The 23,426-nt window shown below is 40.9% G+C and overlaps 1 protein-coding gene across 1 annotated transcript in view; it reads right to left on the bottom strand.

Annotated features, from left to right (window-relative positions):
* The window catches only part of dnah5 (dynein, axonemal, heavy chain 5), a 76,838-nt gene that overhangs the window by 16,169 nt on the left and 37,243 nt on the right, over positions 1-23,426 (bottom strand). The window contains exons 56-75 of the mRNA XM_034553377.1: positions 23,012-23,210; positions 22,692-22,864; positions 22,137-22,267; positions 21,030-21,183; positions 17,261-17,528; positions 16,405-16,528; positions 16,008-16,115; positions 15,500-15,614; positions 15,164-15,340; positions 12,846-13,049; positions 11,796-11,975; positions 9,644-9,781; positions 7,943-8,078; positions 7,463-7,644; positions 6,963-7,097; positions 5,919-6,074; positions 4,794-4,976; positions 1,872-1,976; positions 1,457-1,595; positions 924-1,038 (exon numbers count right to left, since the gene is read on the bottom strand). Coding sequence (XP_034409268.1) covers positions 924-1,038; positions 1,457-1,595; positions 1,872-1,976; positions 4,794-4,976; positions 5,919-6,074; positions 6,963-7,097; positions 7,463-7,644; positions 7,943-8,078; positions 9,644-9,781; positions 11,796-11,975; positions 12,846-13,049; positions 15,164-15,340; positions 15,500-15,614; positions 16,008-16,115; positions 16,405-16,528; positions 17,261-17,528; positions 21,030-21,183; positions 22,137-22,267; positions 22,692-22,864; positions 23,012-23,210 — 3,122 coding nt within the window. The remainder of the gene's footprint in view (positions 1-923; positions 1,039-1,456; positions 1,596-1,871; positions 1,977-4,793; positions 4,977-5,918; positions 6,075-6,962; positions 7,098-7,462; positions 7,645-7,942; positions 8,079-9,643; positions 9,782-11,795; positions 11,976-12,845; positions 13,050-15,163; positions 15,341-15,499; positions 15,615-16,007; positions 16,116-16,404; positions 16,529-17,260; positions 17,529-21,029; positions 21,184-22,136; positions 22,268-22,691; positions 22,865-23,011; positions 23,211-23,426) is intronic.

Below are 23,426 nucleotides of genomic sequence, written 5' to 3'. Positions count from 1 at the left end.
AGCAAACATATTTTCAAATACCAAACAACCCAGTTAAAGTATCAGTGTTGAGTCGTATCGACAATCTTTCTGCAGCTTCGACCTTCAACATGTAGCGTCAAAGCACTTTGAGAGGTCGGAAGAATAGAAACGCGCTATACAAGTACACTTACTGTTTAACATAATGTGAAAATATTTCCCTTTAGTATTTCAGCTGCATCTACAGAAGAGGCTTCAAGACAACAATACTCCTGTCCATCCCGTTACATACATATTTTAAATATGCACTGTAGACAATTACAAATTAAAAAGCAAAAAGAAAGTAAGGAGTGAAATATGAGATATATTGACAGGAAGGATCATTGGATCAAGGAGATCATTGGAAAATAGACATTCAAGGATAACCTGATTTATATGCATTATAAATTAGTACAGTTCATGGAAAACCTGTTAAATTTGAAGAAATTCAATCCAATTACCCTGCAACAATAGCTACCATTTCTGCATCTAATAATAATCAATATTTGTTGGTGCTGTATGAAAGAGATTTGATGATAAAACTCTTTGGTGATGCTTCAGGCAGTCTTTGTAGCATCAGTATATTGATTTGGACTCTATTGTTTGGTGTTGTTTGGAATTCAAAGATACGAATGAAGTCACTGATCTTCTTGTTACATTATCTCCTAGATTTTAAGCCACAATGGCTGAAAACTCTACTTATGCGACCTAGATATAGTAAAAGAGTCACCTTGTCCACAGCACAATGTCACAATCAGAACCTTTAAGTATGTAGATAATCACAAACAACAAAATAAACCCTGTAACAAAAGGTGTCCTTTAAAATGTAAGAAGCAAAGCAATGTATTGTTACAAAGGCGTAACGAAGAGGATCATATTTACAGCAAAACAATGAATTACGGAGAGCAGCAAATGAGTAATCTCACCGAGCCAGAGAAAGGTCAAAAAGTCCCAAGAACTGTCTCAGAGAGGTCTGATACATGACGTTCACCATACTCATCTCTGTGATCAGGAAGTACAGGATACTGCCCCTGGTGGCCACTGAAAACACAAAAGCAATAGCATAAGAAGTGTGGTTGTTGAAGCACACATTTGTAACTGAGTTCTTGAAAGAGGTCTCTGTTGACTTTACATCTATGAACCAAACAGTGTCTTCTTACAAAGAGTTATGTCACAATATTGGCCAGTAGAGTATAAATACTCTACATTGTTATATAATAATGTTGAAATTGCTCAAAATGTCTTGGACATGATTTATACATTATGCACTTTATCAAACTATGTGTGTTGAGCAAATGTTCTCTTGGACAGTGTCAATTTTGTCATTGCTTGAGATGAATTATATCCTGAAAATGCATCAGTTTTATGTGACTGAACCTGAACTTTGCAAACTGTAACCAACCAGAGTACATTACCTCCCAACAAGTGTAGATTCTGTCTCTGAGCCAGAGTGACTTACCAGGTCGGTACTCCTCTCTGGCAGCATTGATCTGGATCTCGGTCTCGGCAGCAATCTGTAGTTTCTGGGTGACCTCTTCCGCCGTGCGCTTGGTGTTGCCAAGAACAATAATCAGACTCTCGTCATCAACCAGTGAACCCTACAAAGAGACATATTTACAAGAGCAAGTCAGAAGAGAAATGAAAATGGAAACACTTACCATGATCACCAACTCCAGATGAGCATAACCCCATGTCAACAACAGTCTACTTTATATAATATAATAACATCATGAAGAATAAAAACACACCAAGAATCAGATAAACTGGTTTTAATAAGTTGCTCCTGACACTGCTACAACGTCCACACTGATTATTATCACATGCCCAAATAACTTCAAATGGTTTTCCAGTACATCAGTTTAATATTGTCTTGCCTGTGTACTGGTGAGTCGGAAGAGGAGGTTGTCCTCTAGTTCCTTCATCTTTCTCTTGTTAGAGGTCACATCTTCCAAGAGGTCTGTCCTCTCCTTTTCCAGTTCCTAGTGTCATAAAAACACAGATAACATATATTCATGCATACAGTTTACACAGCTGTAGGATGGTGTTGGGCAAAGGCCATGGGATTATTAAAAGGGTTTACACTCTGAGAAGCATGTATTTGATCAGCAAATTAAATGCCTTTCAAATTATGATAATGGAAGTCCACATTTTGGCCTGAGAACAGATAAAATGAACGTCTATTTATTTAGTTATGCAGAGCTAGAACCCACCGAATACAGATGAAATGGTCAAAAGAGAGCATTAACAGAGAAAATACTGTATGCTGTTTCAGAACTCGGATCAATCTTCTCTGGGGAATTTCCCCTCGTCTTGGTGGAGAATCTTTTGTGTTCCTCAGATCCCAAGAGTGACGCCTTTTAGAGCAATGGTCCTGATAAGGTCTCCCTCGGCAGCAAGGTCAAGGTTCTGACAAACAGACCTCGATGGTGGCATAATGGGAGCATCACAATGGCTGTCCAAGGTAGATAAAGCCTGCACCACAAAAGGGCCCCAAGTTGTCGTAATTTTGACCCCAGATCTGTCACGGTCCGTGCGGCGGCTGTCCATGCACCAGCCTTTCCACATTAAACAAAGTGCTCAGTAAAAGCGGCTCTGGGTCCTTGAAACAAAGATGCATTGTCGTACCCACCCTGTTTGCCATCTGCATTGCTGCCATACTCCACCTTATTTGCAAAGAGCAGCTACAGTGTGGTCCAAATCCTGTGCAGAGCTGTTGGCATGCTCTTCAACCTAAATAGGCTCAAGGCCAAGAGCAAAATCTGTAACACCCCCCATTGTGGAGCACAAGTACGCGGATGGCAATGCCATCACAGCAAACTCTGCAGAAGACCTCCAGGGCACCCTGATTGCCTTTGCCAAGGCATGCAGAGCCCTGGGACTAGCCTTAAACATCAAGAAGACTGAGTCAAACAACCATCTACCCAGCCCACCATAAAAGTGGTGGGCTGGGTAGATGGTTCTAAATGGTTCTAGATGGTTCCCACCACGCTTCTCAACATTTACCACTTCCCTTACCACGGCAGACTTCTTTCCTCAAAAGCTGACAATGAATCTCAGGTTAACCATTGCCTAAAGCCCACTCCAGACTCAGAAAACTGCAGGGAAAATAAACTTTTTTAAAGACAACATCTAGGCCAGGCTGAGCATTGGAAAGGCATTCCTGGAATAAATCTGTGCAGGAAGGAAATGCATATCATGAAAAGGAATTCCACCTTGCAGCAGAGACAAAGCGATAGCACTTACCCCCTGTCCACACTGCAGTAAAGTATGTGAATCACGGAAAAGCATAACACCACAGTAACGTGAAGAACTAAGTGCCACTGCTCTAATATCAGTCTGACACTACATGCATTAAAACAACAGTATGCCTCCAGTAGCATAAACCATTTTTTTCATGACTAGATAATTGCTTTAAAAAACATATACAGAACAGGATTAGAATGCATTTATATGTTAAATATATAATATATTTATATTGCAGCAACAGCCAACTCATTATATGAAGTCAAAAGGAATCTCACAGGAAACAAATGTAAATACAATTTCTGAGGGAAACGAATAAAGAACACAGACATCAGTCAGTATCACTAAGTCCTCCTGCTGATTCACTGTCTGCAGGTATCGATCTTAAGGAGAGAACAAATTAAGCTAAAAAGTTAGACGACCGACAGACAGCTTTTGTTTTAGCTCGTTTGTAAAAATGTGCTATAAGGCGAGAGTGAGCATGCTGTGCTTGTGTAAACTTAGTGGGTGAAAGGCTGTAGACGGAGACGATTGAATTAGGTTCCTTTTGGGTTTTTATGTTTGTTGAGGTGTATTGATAAATAAATGATTGGCTTTTTACTCACAAATGTTTTACTGCACTTACAGTAACGAGCAAAGTTGTTGTCAACTTGAGTAATCTTCACTAGAGTGTCTCCATCGCATCTGACTTCGCTCCGTCCGTCTGTCTGTCTGTCTGTCTGTCCGTCTGTCTGTCTGTCTGTCTGTCTGTCTGTCTGCCTGTCTGCCTGCCTGTCTGTCTGTCTGTCTGTCTGCCTGCCTGCCTGTCTGTCTGTCTGTCTGTGTGTGTGTGTGTGCAGTTGGAGGAGCTCAGCCAACAGCTAACAAAAACATAATGATTCCTAGTTTCAGGTTTTATACACTAATGACAGCATAGTTGTGAATATTATATTATATTTCTGCAAATGAATCCCCCAAAATGTTACACACTGTTCCTTTAAGTCAGTTATACCACCGTGTAAACATACAAAAATTACATAAGTAAAAGTACTAAATGTACATGCTGAGGCTCTGCTGAGGCTTCAATATTGTGTACAAAAGAACAAAGTTCTTCATAGATCCAGCCTCTCAGTTGTAGTCTCGAAGTGCACCAGATTGATGCATTTCATTTTAAAATGTACAACAAGGATGCTCCTTGATCCCTCAAGAGGGCCACAACAAGTTTTTTATTTTCTTCTCTGCATTTATAAAGCATTTATATTGCCATGGCTGAGTCTCTGACACTTTAGACATGTGTGTGTGTGTATATCTGGTCTTCTTGTATTTCTTCACATTGTATCTCAGGGCCATTATAATTGCCTTGTTCAATATTCAAACAGTGAAAATAACCTCCAAGTTATAATTTCACACAGCTTCTGCTTGATAGAGAAAAAAAGGAGGTACACTGTAGGGGGAGGTGTTGGAATTATGCACTTACTGTAAATGGTCTTGAGGGCTTTTTAAGGAACTATAAGGATCTAATTAATTTGCGTCAATCAACTAATTAAACTGTATACAGTAGCTATAAAGGCTACCTGTTTTTCTGTGAGGATGACTCTGCCCAGCAGCTGGTCCTCCAGTCCTCTCATGGTGACGGTGAAGTCAATGATGGAGGTGCGGGCACTGATCTCTGGGGTATAAGCTGGGTTAGGCAGCTTGGTGGTCACATACAGCCTGAAGCCCTTCATCACATCCACCTCTTTGTCGCCGACTTTCACCTGCAACAAAAGAAAAAAACAGAGAAGGAAAGACACAAAGTTAAAGTGCACAAAGTCTGCATCCACAAAATATCTAGCCACATGTATAATTATCATAAGAAAATATGGAAAAGATTGTGCTGATTATTCAGCCAAATCCACTCTAAGCCACCTCAAAAAGACAATAACGTAAGATATAATCACGCATTTGTCATAACAGTCACTAATATGTCTTTGAAAATGTATGAATAGGTCCGACTGACAAACATGATGAAGGCGGTTTGTCCCTAGAGCTGTCGGCCAGAGACACCTTCACTTCCTCTTCACACAAGGATATTAATAGAGCGGAGACGCCGCTAATCGGGCCTCTCAATAGGTAGCCGGGAGACATCTGGTTGAATGTGTCGTCTCCATGTAAGTGGAGGGATTGCAAGTGAGCTGAGCTCACTTGCAATCCCTATACGGTGATGAGTGTATGTGCATGTTTTCCTGTAGTTTTATTGGTACGTTTGATATGTGTGTGAGTGCACGTATGTGTGTGTTTTTTTATGTATGTGTGCGATAGAGGGAGGCAGCTGCAGCATCAGCTGGAGCCCGGAGTGGAGAGGCGATAATGAGAGAGAGAGAAAAGCCTCGAGGCAGACTTTCACTCTTTCTCGCAAACCTCATATATTCTGTGTGATTTAGTTGTGTGTGTGTGTGTGTGTGTGTGTGTGTGTGTATATGTGTGTGCGCGTGCGCGCGCGTGCAAGCGAGAGAGAAGGATCGCACCGACATATTTAAAAATCCATTCTTATTATTGTTCAAATCTTTACAAGCAACACAGAAAAAAATGTGTGCCTTTTTCAAAAGTTCAAACCAATTTATTGTCAGAAGGACAAATTTAGAGTGCTTCGTCGTCATGTGTAATGCTATGTATTTATACCTAAAACTCTTCCTGTCAGAACTAATCTAGCACATTACCTTGTAAGTGGAGCCCGTTTTGAAAAAGTTTTTCTCAAGAATGTTGTCGAGTGCAGGGTCCAACTCCTCCCCTACATCCTCGATTAAAAGAGGGCGCCCAAGAGACAAGCTGTCCTCCAGATGGTTCTTGAAGTACTTATGGTTCAGTGAGGTGATCTGTAATCGGAATATGACAGCATGATAAATATATTGATACAAAAACAAAACATTGATTGAATCGAGCTACTGTGTCAGTCAGCTACAACAATGTCCCAACTAACACCTTACTAAGAGACCTCAGCAGCAATCATATTGTTTACATCAGACTGATGAGCGAATGTATAAGTTAGTGAGAAGCACCTGATTTAGTCAAGTGAAGGAGACGCATGTTTGACTTCTGCCTCATTCCCCCTAAGATACAAAAGCCAACCTTTGTGTGGGGAATGGGCCTCCTCAAACTAATAATATCCCTTTTTACGATGAGCAATTTATAGAAAACCTTCTAAACATAAATATAGTTATTTTTTATCAGTCACTTGTGGAAAGAGTTCAAACCCTCTCTGCTTCGGGAAATGTGTCTTCAAGACAACTCATAATGGGAGTGCAGAATGCGTTCACTCGGTTCAGACATGGCCCTTAACAGGGCCAGTGACCTTGGCTGATCTCGTTACGCCTGCAGAATGCTGCAGCACTTTTTTCAAGGCACTGTACAATGTTGGACAATGAAAAGGATTTGAAGGCAAAGAGTACATTGCAGAAATTGAACATCTAACAAGATTTTAGAGGCTACTAAAAATCTAAAACTTGCATGACAAAATCTTGTATCGACGTAAATTAGTTGTAGATTAAGTTATTAATGAATCCAAGTACATTTGGTCAATTCTGAATTATTAGATCAGATGACAGAGCAATATATATTTATATACAGTATATAAACTGAGGAACAATAACTTGACCCACTGCCGGCCATCAGGGGGTATAATGTGTGTAATGTTAATAAAGGATACACCCTCATTGTGTACTTCTTTTGGGGTCAAAAAGCAACAGTAAAACAAAATCCCAAACCTGCAACTCGTTCCTGGCCTCTTTGTTCTTGATCCAGATTTTGCCCTGCGTCTGGGGGTCAATGAGGAGGGGAAAGCGGGCGGCTTTGGTGATGATGATGCCATTCTGAATGGACAGGTCATCATTGGGGAGCCCCTGTAACATGGAAAACAAATGATCTTGTTATTTATTAATTAAGGTTTTTATTTCAGGAATTCAACTTTTGTTTCACTTTCCAGTCTCCGACTTAGAAGCACCAGGTCAATTATTAATAATTAAATAACTGTTACAGTCAGACAACTGCAGCAGGAAGCACTTGTAGAAAGTCAATTTTAATTTAATTTTGTGGGATCAATAAAAACACTGTTTGTCCAGTTTTTTTTTTTCAGTTGTGCGAAACATCATAAACATCTTATCTACTTATCCTAAACTACACACAGTATAGAATTATCCCCAACTACATCGGTCTTCACTCAAGCGGTTGATCGTGTCGATCATAGTTACTGCTGCACATCGCTGACCTGTAGGTTCCACTCGCTGGCAGTGGGAGCATCAATGAGCAGCTCGGTCAGGTTGAGGTTGTTGCCGAATGGGATGCAACGCTGCTTCAACTCCCGCTGCCAGTTACTCAGGAGAAGATTGCGAAACTCCTGATTAAAAGGGCCGGAGTAGGACAGGAACGCTGTGGCCAATAGAATGTCACCTAAAAGAAAAAGGTGTTAACAACTCTAATACTGGTTATGTGCATGTGTTATTACAAAAAAAAGTCTGGAAGATTAATGCCAGCACAATCAGTAATCAGAAAAATGTGTGGAGAAACTGTGCAATGTTAGTGGTAATTAGAAGTATGACTAGCGATCCAAGAGTGACTTTTTGTTTATTAGTTTAATCACCCAACAGAAATGATATAAATGCATATCTAAGTTATTCAAGAGACATCTCTTTGATGCCAAAGTTTTCTGAATACCAGTTGCGCTTTCAAACTCGCTCCGAAAACCCACCGACAAGGCGTTTGGTTTGGGCAGCGAACTCCTTGCTCTGCTCCGTCCATCTCTCCTTCTCACCAGCGAGGCCGCTGATGAGGCTGGACGCCGTCTGCATCTTGTGTCTACAGCGCTCAGCATCTTCCAGCAGAGTCTGATGGGAAGGGAGGGCAGACAAACAAGTCAGTATTCATGCGTCTGTTGGGCTGCCTCGTCTGTCCGTCCAATTGTCTCCTCATCAGTCCATCCATCCAACTCTGTGCACCCAGGCCTGTGCTTTGGGATTTCTCTAATCCCAATGCATAGGACTAAGCATAGGGTGGCTGTTATAAAGCTCACGACAAATATACTGTAATTGTTCTCTTCATCACTATTTGGGTTTCCTCCAGGTGCAACCATCCAAAGACATGCAGGTTAGGTGGGTTTAAACTCTAAATTGCATTAGGCGTAGTAGTAGTGTGTGTTAGACAAGTGATAGAGGCTTGGCTTGGTTGCATAGGCTCAGGGCCCATGCAACCCTCGATGGTTGGATGGACGTGTTTGTATTTCTTATCTGAAAGGTCATAAATTGGACAGTCCGTTTTCGAGACATCGTAAGAGGTAAACAGCACCTTTAAGATAAAAAATGTTACGCAGCTGCTCACAGGCAATTAAGAGGTTGTTTGCGAAATAGCAATCATGCCCGTTTTATCTGGCGTAGGCTTCTGCTACGAGCCCTTTTAATCTCGCCTTTGGCCCCTGGAGATGAACAGCTCTGGGTCCTAATCACAAAATAATAATAAGAGTCAACTTGGGCTGTCCAGATTTCCTAATCAGCGAGTGTTGATGCACATACTGTTCCATTTAAATGCTGTTGTTTATTACAGAACAGAGAGTGCGGATGACGAAAAACCACAGCAGACAGAATCATAAATCTGCACACACAATCCACTGAAGTGAGTTACATTAATTTAAAAAGTGTCCCTTCCATAACTCAGGTTGAGCCTTTCTCTGTTTGTGTCCCAGTTCACTGGAAGGGGCAGCTCATTAGAACGAATGCTCAAATATACTACATTATAATTATGATGATGTTACTTTCAAGAAACACACCTATAATATAAATAGCACCTGGAGGCACCACATAAGCTTGAATAAATATGTACAGATAAGGGTACTAATTATAGACTTAATTAAGCTTAAATAAGGCCATCTCGAGTATTTCAATGATCACGTTTTTCATATTTATTTCATTCATAGGCAAAAATGTTTTCTCTTGTTTTTATGCATAAAATATACTGTACATGAAACACTGTAAACAGACAGGAGGGAGCTGAATAAAGTATGACATCGTATTGTTGAGTTCACAAAGCCTGGATCCAAACTGTTGAACCCATTTCCTATTAAAACTCTTCTAAGCAGGATTGATAAAGGGCAGGATTTTAAATCCCAATTATATGGTTTCAGTGTAAGACACAAACATTAGAGGTATAATGTGGGTTATCTGATGTTCTAAATTAATTAGCCGTTTGTGCGAGGGAGCTCAAGCTTTAAGTATTTGTCACATTTTTCAAATAAAAAATAATGGCAAAACTCTCCAGCTATAGAAAAGTCAACAAACACACATTGAGGCACTCAACTCACTTCTGCTTTGAATCACAAGATTGTAATTTCACAAGTCTTATTTTTGTTTCGCAAACTGAATGATGTGTTTGTTCTGAGGAAGTAAGTAAAGCCTTTGACCTGTTTCTCCATCATGGCCTTCTCGTACTCCGCCTGCACCACATCCAGCTCTGCCTGCTTGGCATCAAGCTCCGCCTGAGCCTTCTGAAGGTCCACATTCGCTGTGGCCAGACGATTCTGCTGCACTGCCAAGTTAGCCTAAAAAAACAAAGGAGGACATTCAAACGCCTACACGGCTCAGAAAGAGAGAAGGGAAGAGACAACAGACCCAGAGAGCAAAGGAGGTAGGAGTGTGTGTTTTATTGGGAAAAGAAAGGGGACCGTTTCCTCTTCTTGGAAAGCAAAGGAAGAGCGTTTGCATGAAGATAACTCTAAGGGATTAAATAATTGGTTTCAAAAATGTTTTTGGCTCAAGTATTTCAGTGAGATTTTAGAAGTGTACATACGTGCCACAGGCACTAGAAACTAGAAATAAACCGCGATGGAGGTCTGCTGAGAAGGGCCAGGGAAGAGGAAAGGAAGTCTGAGGCAGACCTGCCTGGGGAAGTGGAAGCCTGGAGCATTCATTTAATATTAATTGACATCTGATAGGACAATCTCTATCTGTCTCTCTGTCCAACTGTATCTCTCTCTGTCTGTCAGTCCAACTGTATCTCTGTCTAGCTGGCCAGCTTAAAAGGCAAACCACTCCTACACTGGAAGCCAGAAAATCAATTTGCCAGACAATGTTCGATGCTAAAGCAAATGATCAGGGTCAAAGAGGAGAGGCAGGGAGTTCTCATGGAGGCTCTAGAGAATAAGAGAAAAAGACAGGGAGAGGGGGGATAAGGGAAAGAAGGAAGTCAGATAGGGATTTGAAAAAGAAATCCGGAGCGAGCAGAGATGTAAAGGTGCAGGGAATGGAGAGGTGGAGGGGGAAAAAGGTAGGAAAATGAGACCCCGGCAACAAGGGGGGAAGAAAATCCTGGTAGGAAAGAACAACAGAGGGGAAAGCAGAGGTGTTCATCAGTTTAGTTTCCGTGAACACAATTCAAAAGTGTACCTACATTCTGCGAGCTTTTAAACGCTCGTTATGCAACGGACATCCAGCGACTGGCAGGAAGACAAACTAGCAAAAGGATTGGGGCCATTTGGATGAAATCACAGGGTTTAGTGTGCGTGTGTGTGTGTGTGTGTGTGTGTGTGTGTGCGTGTGTGTGCCCTGGCTTATTAATCAAGTATTCTGTCTTGCTCCCTTTTGCTGTATGTGGAATTAATAGATCCGTGGAAAATAAATGTATACTGACCGAAACACTGCCGGTGCCAAGACTTAATTAGTGCAGCTTGAGTGTCAAAGAATTGTCAGTCACTTGGATGTAAACACAGCCTTTACTGCAGATGAAATCAGAATATCTTTTGTTCATTTAGTCGTAAAACAGCAGATGAGTTTTTCAAAGTCCATTCATTTAAAATCACCACGTTATATTCGATTAAACTGACCAAAGTTTTGGTTAACAATGAATAACATTGATCTTAAAATCACTCATCTGATGTTTTCAATCACAGACAGCAACCAAACTCTCACTGTACAGTACATCTCCCTAGAGGTGGTGATCTAAATTGGTAGATAATAATTAATATGTGCTTTTGGATTTGATCTTTTCTTGGTGACTCTGGAGCAATGACTCATGACCAAGCTGTCTTCCTGGGGAGATCCTGGGTTTGTACTATCATGATTCAATTCAAATAGGCCTTGGGAAGTTGATACACCCAATTTTAGCATTTCTATTTTTGAAAAGCTCATAATCAATAGATTAGAAGCCCTAATCCCTCCCTGTCAGTCTAAAATGTGTGGGGCACTTCTATTGCCTACACACCATCAGCAAATTGTTGCTGCTGCCAAAATGTGGGACTATGAATAAATCCTTTTCATATCAGATATATGCTGTTTTTCTAGCCTGGGGCTTTCCTGCAGAAAAAAAAAACAAGCACTCTCCTTCACTGTCGGAGTTCCTCATTCATCAGCGTGTAACCGTGGGTGTGTGCGTACTGCTGGGTGTGTTTGTTGGGGTGATGAAGTCAGGTGCATCACAGTGCGTGTTTGTAATTAAGACTTTATTTCAATTGAACTCGCCATGATGTATTATCTTTAGTGTCATACCCGTCTCCAAAACAGTACTCTGCTGCACCGAGGAACCACTGTGACATATCTATTAGACTGTACTGTTTTTACCTTCAAGGGTAAGACCTCCTTGTTGATGGAGAAGAAGGAGGCCATAGCTTTGGTCCAGGATGCAAGGCCGGCCACATTGCCACACACCCTCTTGGCTGTTTCGATGTTGTAGTCGGGCATGTCAAAATAGGGCAGCAGCAGCTCCACCATTTCCTCATTAATGGAGTCCTTGGGGAATTGCTGCAAGGCAAGAAAGAGATGTGGTGGTTGGGGGGGAAGAGACTTATTTCAGTCAGTACGCAGAGAATATGAACGTTAACCACACAGCCAACTCGTAAAGAAACAGCAGTGTAATAAGAGCCGCTGATTGGGCAAAGACAGGAAGCAAAGGAGGTGGTGAAAGTTGAAGAGGAAATGAAAGGAGAAAAGCAAAGATGGATGGGAGACAGAGACAATAAGGAAAAGGCAGAGAAGCTCAAATCCATTTCAGAGGCGCACAACGCAGAAGAGGAAAAAAAGGATTGTGCAGTAGGAGAAAAAGAAAGAAACAGAAACAGGCAAGGAGGCAAAAAGATCAAATATAACAAATAGAGGTGCATAAGGTAAGATAAAAGACACAATGTATTTACACTGATGTGCCTATTTTACTAATGATCCTAATTTAATCATTACTGCCTCAGCGTTGAATTACTAAACAGAACAGGTAACAACTACAACAACAACAACAACAACAGCTAATTGTATTCATTAAAGAATGAGTAGATAAAAGTATACAATTCACTGATTAGTTGAGCTGCAGGCAGTGAATCTGTTGCACAATAAGCACTTGTGGCATCTTAAAACAGGATATACACTAGGATGTTAGTGAAGGGTCTATAACAGATTTAGTCTGATTGTATTTTGATAAACTTCCACCAACAGTTAATGATCGTCTTGTTTTCTGTCTATTTGTGTAGAAGACCACGAAAAAACTGGGTCTAGTCCTTCAGCAATTCATGTCCAGCGACGACCTTTATTCATGTTGAACATTGAACACGTGAGCAGGCCTCCTGCAGCATCTGTTGCCTCACTTCGACTTCGACTGTGGGAATCCGACATAAGCGAGTGTACCTGCAGGCTACCCAGGAAGTTTCCAGCCGTCATGAGTTTTAGAGACTCCTGCCAGGACGGCGTGTTGCAGTTCTTCTCCGGGTCGATCTTCACCGTGTTGACCCGCCTCTGGAAGAGCAGCAGCACGCAGTCCATGATCCGCATGATGAGGTGGGGGGGGCGACCGAGTGTTCGTACAGTGGCGATGTCCGATGGCTTGATTGTCTGAGTGGGTACGGAAAAAAAACAAAAAAGACATATAGGCAGTTTGAGACTACACAACAGAGGGAGTGTATAGAGAAAATACAATTTGACAATCAGAGACATATAAACTCCAACTGTTCTGCAGAGAGGGACAGAGAATTACTTCAAGGGACTGATTTGAATGAGAGAGGCAGCTGGAGAGTGAAAGAAAATGCTCCGGTGAGAGTTGTTTGGCGGCTCCATCAGGCCCCCTGCTCGCTCGGCTCATCTCTTCTCCGCCTTGCACTTTCCTCGTTTCTGCTCTCACTTCCCGGCTCCATTTCCTCTGGTGTGGTGCGAATCTCACCATTTTATGTAACCACATAGGTTGTTTTTACTCGGCATACTGTGTTAAGTACAGTAACTACAAAATAATGTAACGCTTTGGATCGCTAACTTGTTTTCTTCCTTGCAACCTGGTCACAGTATTTCAACGTGAAAGTATTCAATACTGTGTCGTGCAACATGATCTCTCCAAGCTCATATACATAACTAATGTCACAGCATTATTATCCAATGAAAGATTTAAGTATTATTGATTATTGAAAGGTATTGCTGATGTTAGATAACGTCATTGTTCTTTTGAAGACGAGTTGTCTGTGATGTTTTTGTGCACTTCGGTTGTGACGTCAGTGCTTGGATTCAATTCTTCGTTTTTTGCCTCATGAACGTAAAGTACTCTTTAAAAGGTTTTTGAGATCGTAACGGTTTGGTTATTAGTCCCCGTTATCAATTGTTAATTAGGAAATTATTAACTGTTATTAAAACTGTCCTGTTATTAAATGCGTCAATATCTCAACCTCAAACAGTAGAAGTGAAGAAGCCTCTTGAAAGAGGCAAACCAGTCCCCAGCTCTACAGTCGTGTGCACCTCCAGCTCTATTTAAAACCCTCTATAGCGCTACGTGATCAAAATGCACGTGATCAAACCAGACAGATTTATTAAGGATGCCTGCTTGGTAATATACGGTTTTCATCCACAGTAGCAACAGATTAGTTTGCCCTGTACCATCTACCCAGGAGGACAGCTTTAATTACAACGCAGCTCCAGCCCCCAGAGCATCGTGCTAACTTTAGCAACGCAACACACACACACACAGACACACACACACAAGCGCACACACACACGTCATGAGCAGCTACTATGCATAATACAGTAGGCTGGAAGTAAATGGGTTAGTGTAAGGAGCATGAAAATAAAACCAAACAAATATTGGCTTCATATTGTTCATAGGAACATATCAATACTGGACAGTTTATCTTTTTAAATAAAATACATATATTTTTAAATGTGTTCATAGGCAAAATTACAGAGCATGTTCTAATATAAATGTGTATCTCTTTTTCCTGTGGAAGTATTATGCGTCGATCCAGTTATAATTAATCCTCACATAAAGGAGTCCTTCATTTTAAAAACATTTTGTATTTTGTGGAGAACATGTGCCTAAGAAAACCTTATTAAACACAACTAGGTTTTATGGATCTGAACTTGTGATCATGCATGTGTCACCAGTCAAGTCCACTGTTTGATCTGAATTATTTTATGTGAAAGTAATGGACAGCGATACAAATATATGATGGGCAGAGAATTAAAAAAAATACTAAGAAAAGAGGCATATAATAATACTCCCCGAAGCATGCATGCCATCAAGACAAGAAAGCAAATAAAGCTAAAAGGCAGTGACTCAACGTGTGTTCTAAGTTGCTTATTAAAGATGTTAATAGACTTGCATAATCAATTATTAATCCATCAAACCATCAATGTGGTGCAGCTCCTGACAAACCTCTGGGTGTAAAGTTGAACAGTATTGGGATAGGAGCTCATGCAGTCAGAGTATGCAGTGCTGTGCATCCAGTGGTATTTTATATTCATCTCTTAAAGTAACTGTTGTAATAGTCAACAGTAACATTCTTGTTAATAGCATAATTATGGCAAGACATACTCAGTGCAGAGGTCGAGATGAGAAGATATATTTGGTATAAATAGAATCATATTTTCTAATTCATGTTTTTAATTCACACATCTGTCCACCTGAGGGAGATGGACCTATTGATCCCATGGTTCACAGGCGTCTCCTCTACTCTTCAGTCCCATACCTGCAGTGCAGCCTCTGCTTCCTGGAGAGCCGGGCGGGCAGCTTCGAGTTTCTCCTCAGCGATGGCCTTGTCAGCTGAGATGCTGTCGACGATAGCCTGGGCCTTGTCCTTCACTTTCTGCACCTCCACCTTCACTCGCTCAGCTGCCTGGGCTTTTACCGTCACCTCCTTCAATACCTGGGAGGATGTACAAGAAACAAACGAGGCTACGGGTCAATCGCAAATCTCAACTTGTATCACTCCTTTCATATCAACGAAACAAAAATCTACTAATTCATTTGTTTTTCTGAGGAACATTAATACAAAAAAGAAAACATCCTTGTGCCTGAAACCTACCATATCAGCCTTGTCATTGGCAACCTGTAGCTCCTTTTCTTTCACCTCCAGCTCTTTGCTCAGCGCTGCTACAGACTCTGACGCCTCCTTCAGCTTCTTGAGACCAGTGTTCATCCTAAAAAGGAGAAATATTAAACATAATCAGGTCAGCCATATGCATCCTGTATGTGGCAAATACCCAGAAACTTTCAAGATGACCTACATGACATTCTGACTTTTATCCTTGGTCAGTTTGAGGCAAGTGTCTGAACACAATTCTAAATGTCATGACATCCCTTCAACACCTGCCTTTAGAGGCAGAATTGTCCCCTTTGATGACAGCTTACTTCATGAGGACACGCCCTGATCATCCATCACTTCCGGGAGTCGATAATCGACGTTTGGGTTTTTGATTGAAAGGTGGAACGAAAGCCATCTTGTATTATTGTGTTACAGTAGATGTTCACATTGGAAGTACAAGGATATCACATATCTAACTTAAGATAGCTTAACCTGTAAATCTGATTACCTGTTGGCCAGGGTCTGGACTTCAGTCCTCTTCTCCTTATAGATGGTCTTGTAGCCCTGAATGAAGGACAGGTAGGACTTAGGCGTGACGTGGGTGGAACGTCGGTATCTAGAATTAAATTAGATTACAGTATGTTAATTTCATGTTATATGTTTTACACTTAAATCCACATTCAGTAAAAACCTTTATTCTATGAAATTAAAGCTGACCACAAACTGAAATGTGCAAATGTTACTTTCTCTCCCCTAATGTCTTCTTTTAAAAAATAATACATATATATAATTATTTTTTTTGTACAATTGCATTTCTATTACTAACGCTAATTATACAACTGTCAAACATAACTAGATTAACATTTCGTTTAAGGGTGGGTAGAGACGGAAAGGTTTAACAATACCTCTGGAAGTAGTCCATACACTTCTCTGCCACGCCATCCTGGAAAGAGCCCATGCACTGGACTACCTCACTCTTCACCTGGGGTGAGCAGTCGATGTCATAGACTGACAGGAAGTGATCCGAAACTGAAGGACAAATAGATTGAGGGGGAAGAATAAGAGAGAGCAGAATTAAGCGAAACGGCGAGTGGATAACGGTTACTGAAACCAGATTGGAAAATGTAAAGTTTTAATCCAGTTTTATACTCGATCGTGCTGTAACTAATTCAAATTGATTGTTTTCCATTCAGGAATGACAGTGTTAATGCCTGGGACAATGTATGGATTATTGGTTACATGCATGACTACGTGATTGTGTCGTTCTTCAGACTGATTATAGAAAATATGGAATGGAAATTCTGAAACTAGAAAATATGCTGAAAGATATTGTTTTGCAGGACAAAATGAGCAAAAAAAACGATTTTAAATATTTGAAAGAATTAAGAAATGTGATATTTGTATGTGTACAAAAGAATTAATTCGGCTCTATATATGTATCAGTTCAAGGCATTTCTGAGCAATATTCTGAAGCTATAAGATTAATGAAAGACATAAAAAAATAGAGAAATGATGGATGATTAAATAACAGCAGTATGACTAAAGTTGGGGATCAAAGCCAATTAGATTTTTTTTTATGTGTTCTGAATTTTAGTTATTAGAAAGCACGTGGGACACACTGTGAACAAGCCGACTACGTGAGTGTTGTAATCTGATTTTACACTATTAAGGAAAATAACCATTCTAAATAGATACGGAATATATTATTAATGGGAAACAAATGACACCATTGGATCACACACACAATTAGGTGAAATGTACCTGCAACAAGAGCATCTTTTGGCCACCGGCTGAACCAGTCCATGGTGCAACCGGATATCAATGCGGGAAACTTTAAAGCCCGGTTGCGAAACTTTTCCCCAACGGGCGAGAAGCACAGAACAACGTGGAGATTGTGTCGGACGCGTGACATGAAGTACTTATACAGGTTTTCATTGGTCGGCGGACGCCTGGGAAACTCCCGCTTCATAACAGGGATGAGATCACTGAGGATCTCGTCGATCTCATCGCGAGCAAATAGATTGGACACCTGAGGATAGAAATAAACACACAAACGTTAATGTTAAATGACATGATCTGTCCATCTTTATGATCTCCGCTAAGAGATAATGATATTGGTTGTGTGCGGATCTGAATGCATCGCCGCCACACGGCTGAGATACAGTAGGGGGAAACAGTTTGCTTGCTTTTATTGTTTTGGACTTTTATTGTTTGGCTATTTGCCAATGGACGTACACACACTACTGATTGCATCGCTGTCACACAGTTATTGCCTTTCTTTTTATTGGGCATCAACTTCACGTTTGTGGGTTATATGTATTCAATACAACATTACATATAGCAGAAACACATCGAGCTTTCTAGCTATACTCAATACTCTGAACTCTGATCGTGTCTGTGGGTTTGGTATCAGGTGAGGCTTAGGGGTACATGTTTTGTTTGTTTAAACTTCTGGATTTCAGCTATGATTTTTTAAAATCTGCTTTCCGTGTAAAAAAAAATTAATTTAACATGCATTTTAGGACATAACCTTTCTCTAATATAACCTTTGAATGACGTGATTGTCAAAATACGGGGATACGTCGACAGACAATTTCAGATGTATTCTCTTAGCACTCCAATCCATCAAAGGAACTGCATGTTTACGATGGCAAATTATTATTTAATCCGATCTGGGAGTTCCCATGCAAAAACCTTTTAGCCAGATTTTAATCTGCACTTGAGGCCTAAGGAGACAATTAGTGACAAACACAAATTCAAGGGAGCATATCTGAAAAAAAAGCCTTCCAGAATGTAAACAGTCATAGGAAAAACAAACGTAGCAATATTTAGACGTTGATTGCTTATTAACTCAAAAGCAAGATTCACCCCGTGTGACATATTCAGAATTAACACCTTGAAATATGGACCTGTGCTTGGATCTCTATATTTCCTCTGACCCTTTTCCCTTCGCCATGTTCACAGTAAAGCAGTGCATCTAATGTATATTCATTTACAGTACGTTAAGAGAGATTTTTGTACATGTTCTTTGTTATTCTTTTCATCCTCCACATACTGCCTCAGCCTGGTGATGAGGTATAAAAAAAAAAAACTTGGTCTGGGTTTGATGGAGGGGATAGTGGAACTGCATCCCACATTGCTTTTTGCACCTTTTCATTAAATCCCAAGTTACCAACAGAGAGAGCGAGTAACATAAAAGAGTGAGAGCAGGAGAGTCTTGAAACGGCATGTGGTGGTGTGGTTATAGCACAACGTCCCCAAACCATCTGCTGGGTTGATCTCACATAAACAACAGCCTCAAACTAACAGATCACGCTTCCTTTTTTATTTCTCATCTGTCAACCGTCTCTCGCAGTCATCCGGAAACTTCTGCAACACAAACTTTGCTCACAGAAACAAACACCGCACACCGACCGCTCACTTACATCACACGGACACAACGTCCCCAGTTTTATTTAACTGGCTGGTAAAGCAGCCGCTGCTTAAATTGTTATTTTCGGCAGGGAGGTAAAGGAAGGGGAAGAGAGGAGCGGGGGAAGGCGGTGGAACAGAGGGCAGATAGGGATGATATCCTCATGAGGCAGAGAGAGCAACAGAAAACAAGGGAGGGGGGGGGGGGTTTAGAAAAGACGATGGCTATGCTGCACATCATTGCAGCTGAGGGGATGGGACACCGAAGAGGATAGTGATGTGTAATGGCAGGTCTAAATCAACCAATGAGTGCACAACATAGTGCTGGTTTTGGGAAAAATATTTTCTTTTTCAGAAAATAGTTTTCCCCCAGCAGCATGCTCCCTCCTGCTCTTATGTAATTAAGCTATATATGAATAATTGTGACTGTTTCCTTGATAGTGGTAGCTTATTTTATCATTTGAAAAACATCACTTGTGTTGCATAGACCCATTCCTTCCATGTAAGTGAGACTAAAAAGACAAGATGGGCAGGAGACAGATCTGACAAGGAGGTATAAAGGAAATAAGCATGATGGGTAAGGAGCATGAATAAACACATAGACACATAGGAAGGGAGAGGGGGAGAGGAAGTGGAAAAAAACAGGGACTTATAGGATTAGAGAGAAAAGGGAAGAGAGGACAACAAGGGAAAATGGTGGAGACGGAGCAGGAAGCAAACCAGAGGGGGGGAAACACAATTAGAGGAAGAGGAAAAAGGATGAGTGAGAATAGGAAGGCGCAGCACACAAAAAGGGGAGTAGGTGTGGAGGGAGAGATGTAGGACGAATAGGAAAGAGGAAAGTAAATTAGAGAGCAGAGAAAACTGTGTTTTTTTCTCCCAGTTACAGTACTGGATCCAGTGGAGATGTTGGAACAGCAGCAGAGAAATGTATAAGTTCAACCTTGAAGCAGAGCAAGTGAACGGTGGCCACAGCCCTGATTGCAGGCCAAAAATGCAAAGCAGCTCTTTTTCCCTTTTTTTTTTTTTTTTTTTTTTTTTGGGGCGGAGTGAGCGGTGAGCGGTTTGAGTGGCGCAGGGTGAAACCTGAGTTTAGAGCGGAACGATGTGGACTGCTGTGGCCTGGAGCGGCTTTGAGCGGAGGGAACCAACAGCCCCATGAAGAGAGGAGTGGGAATTCTCAGTGCTCCACTCCGCTCACATGACCTGCCCCGGAAGCTACCTCCTCCTCCTACTGCTGCTGTGACGGAGTAATGCAGAGAAAACGCCATTCTGCAGCCGTAATGCAGATGGATGCAGCACAGAGAGAGAGAAAAAAAACACGACCCGTTTCTGTCCCTTCAATTCATTACATCCAAAATCAATGGCACAATAATTGAAATGCTATCGGATTGACAGGGGAAATGCCATTTGCTTTTTAATTTGATTGAATTGAGATAAACAGCGCTGTTCATAAACACTGTTTTCTCTTCTCTAGGCCTGTGCCGTCGCTGACTCGGTATCACAGTCATGAAAAGTAGGTTTCACTCGAGGGTGAAAGCAAGCTGTCAGTTTCAGCAGCACAGAGAGAGTGTAATTGAGGCTTTTGTGCTGGACGAACTCAATGTCAATGTAAGTTTCTGATTCAGTGTGGCCGCTTTGTGTGTCCTCACGCAGGCTTTTGTCACATTCAAGTGTTTGTGTTGATTATCAAAACGTGTGTGCCAGTGCATTCATGAGAATACAATACATTCATACGTTTCGTTTGAGCAGCACTCTTAATAACAAATGTGTCCGTTTCATCCACTCCAGACATCCGTGGTCAATTAAACTGATGAGCAAGACTTATACAGCGGGAACGTATGCACTGGGGAATATTTTCAGTAGCATCATGTGAAATTATAGCAGTGAAAATAGGTTTATCTATACATTGTTCTATGTGTTGAGTTAAGAATACAGATTTCCTGTGTTAAATCGTAATGTACAGCACCAAACAGAGTGGACCTCTACTTTGAGGGCTCAGCTTCAGTAATTGAACTCTTTAATTATACATTTCTTATTAAATATTCACATGACATATACGTTTATATTACTATTAACATGCATAAATGTGTTGTTTTCTTATATGTGTGCTCCTGACCTCTCCAGATGACAGGACGTTGTTCATGTACTCGAGGAAGGACTCGTCTTTGATTTCGTTGTCGGTGAAGAGGAAGCTGATGCCTTTGCCATGTTGGCCAGCTGTTCTGTACAAACCCTTCAGGTCATCCATCAGGTTGGCTGTGTTGTATGAGCTGGCAAAGAACAGAATGCATTAAATAGATATCCACTTAGAGATGAGATGAAAGCAAGTGTGTGAAAGTGCAAGAATAATAGACTTGATTGCATGAAGACAAAAATGAAAACTGAATGAAGAGCAACAGAGTAAGACTGATGGCATTTAAATGGGATAGTTTACATTAAGGCAATTAAAAAAGTTAGGTTCAAGAGAATCAGAGAGACATTAATATTCTGGATGTGCCTCGAAAACACACATGTCTCTGTTTAGAAAAGCAGAGACATCAAATAAAGGTGCCTGTATTCTCTAAAGAGGGCTGTGATGTCCAGAGGCTCATTCATATTAATAGCAAACACTAAAATCTGAACATCTGTCTGAAAAGTGCAGACAGGAAATATGACGGTGAGAAATGCACACGGGGGGGTGGGGTAGGAGAAACATATGACAAAGAGCGAGAGAGAAGCAAGATATTACACAATAAATCTCATCTTTCAGAACATATCCTGTCCCGGCAACTAATTATGTTTAAGTGCAGCTCCTGAATGAAAAATAATGAATTGTTTTTTCAAATGTCAGAACTGAAACTGGATCTTCAAGATAATCAAAAGTATGGTGATTTAGATTTGACATCTGAAACTATTTAGAGTTTAACCTAATTCAAAACAGGATATTCAAGATAATCAAAAGTATGGTGATTTAGATTTGGTATCTGAAACTATTTAGAGTTTAACCTAATTCAAAACAAAATGATAGTGTGCATGCAACATAGTAGGCTCCTAACTCGACAAGGTTATTTGAATATAAAATAGATCAGGTTTGCAAAGTTTCATCTGAAAACATCCACTCATGGATTGATAATAGAGTCATACATTATTAAAGTGAATCAAAGGTCATTGACCATGAACAACTACATGTGGCAGATGTATGCGTGTGTGTGCGCATATGCAACTATTGTTATGCGAGCATCACCGTGTGAGTGTGATCTGGAAGATCTTGTATCCGGCTATGAAGGAGGCCAATCTGGTCAGGCTCTGTTTGCCTGAACCCCCAACACCCACCAGCAAGGCATTACCTCCAGGGGTCCGTATTATCCTCGACACCTACACACACAAAACCAAACATGGACATGAAACTAGGATTCATATTGGAAGTTGCAAGTGCGTGAATCAGAAGGAAAAAACAAGCAAGGGAGAAAGAGATGGAGATTGCAAGTGAGTCAAGCATGCATTTAAAAAGCTGTACTTAACCAAAACTAGAAGGATATTTGGGGGCTTTTTAGATTGTCTGAATGTTTTTTCTTTTTAGCTTCTTGAATTTGAAAGTCCTCAGATGTGCTCAATGAAGAACATTTGTCGGGTGGCCACAGACATGCGATGGGACCCGTGCATTAATTAAAGTGTAAATGATATATACTTGCTGTTTCACTTGTTATCCTATTCTATAACGTAAAAAACATTGTAATATTTAAAAAAAAGAAAGTAAAACACACTAATGTAGCTATATAATACAACATCTTCAGAGTACCTTGACCAGATGTATCATAGCATCCTGAAAGAAGACCATGTCCATGCCAGTACCCCTGATGCTCTCATTGTAATGGCTCAGAAACATGTTCAGGCGCTCCTTTAAACTCTCAAACGATTCCATGGGCTCGTACACTTTGGGCAAATCAAAGTCGCACTCTTCTGGCTCTTCCCCTATGAAGACATTGAGAATACACAATGAAATGATCACAATACAAAAATAAATAATTCCTGTGTTTTTTGTTTTTTTTCTTAAGAGAGAACAACAACAACAACATTGCTGAAATGTAAAAAATGCTGTGCCTTTTTGATTGATGGTACCTGTAGCCTCAGGTGCATCTCGTAGAAAGTCGACAAAGTATCTGTCCAGTCCATAATCTGCTATGTTCTTGTGCTCCTCGACAAGCTCCTCTTCCACCAGCTTCGCCAAAGCCTGGTCGAACCAGTCGACATCCTCCGGCATGGTAAATCTGTCAGCTATCACGCGACTGCACTCATGCCTCCACAATGCCAGCAGCACCTGGAAATTGTGATCTTGTGTTATTGCTCTCGTTCACGTTAAGTAAAAGGTAAAACCTTGTGCTGATGAAAGTCAGCCAATACAAGCCAGCACAGGTACTGAATGAGCTAACTCAGCTCCATTGCACACCAAAGATGCAGATATTATGGCTAATATGACAGATAGCATTGATTGGGAGGAAACATTGTATTCATTGGATGAGTCCAATGAGTAAGT

This window comes from Cyclopterus lumpus, chromosome 16 (assembly GCF_009769545.1).
Source record: "Cyclopterus lumpus isolate fCycLum1 chromosome 16, fCycLum1.pri, whole genome shotgun sequence".
Classification (NCBI taxonomy): Eukaryota; Metazoa; Chordata; class Actinopteri; order Perciformes; family Cyclopteridae; genus Cyclopterus; species Cyclopterus lumpus.
Note: the sequence above shows the minus strand (reverse complement) of the source record. Positions and strands in the feature narration are given on the sequence as shown.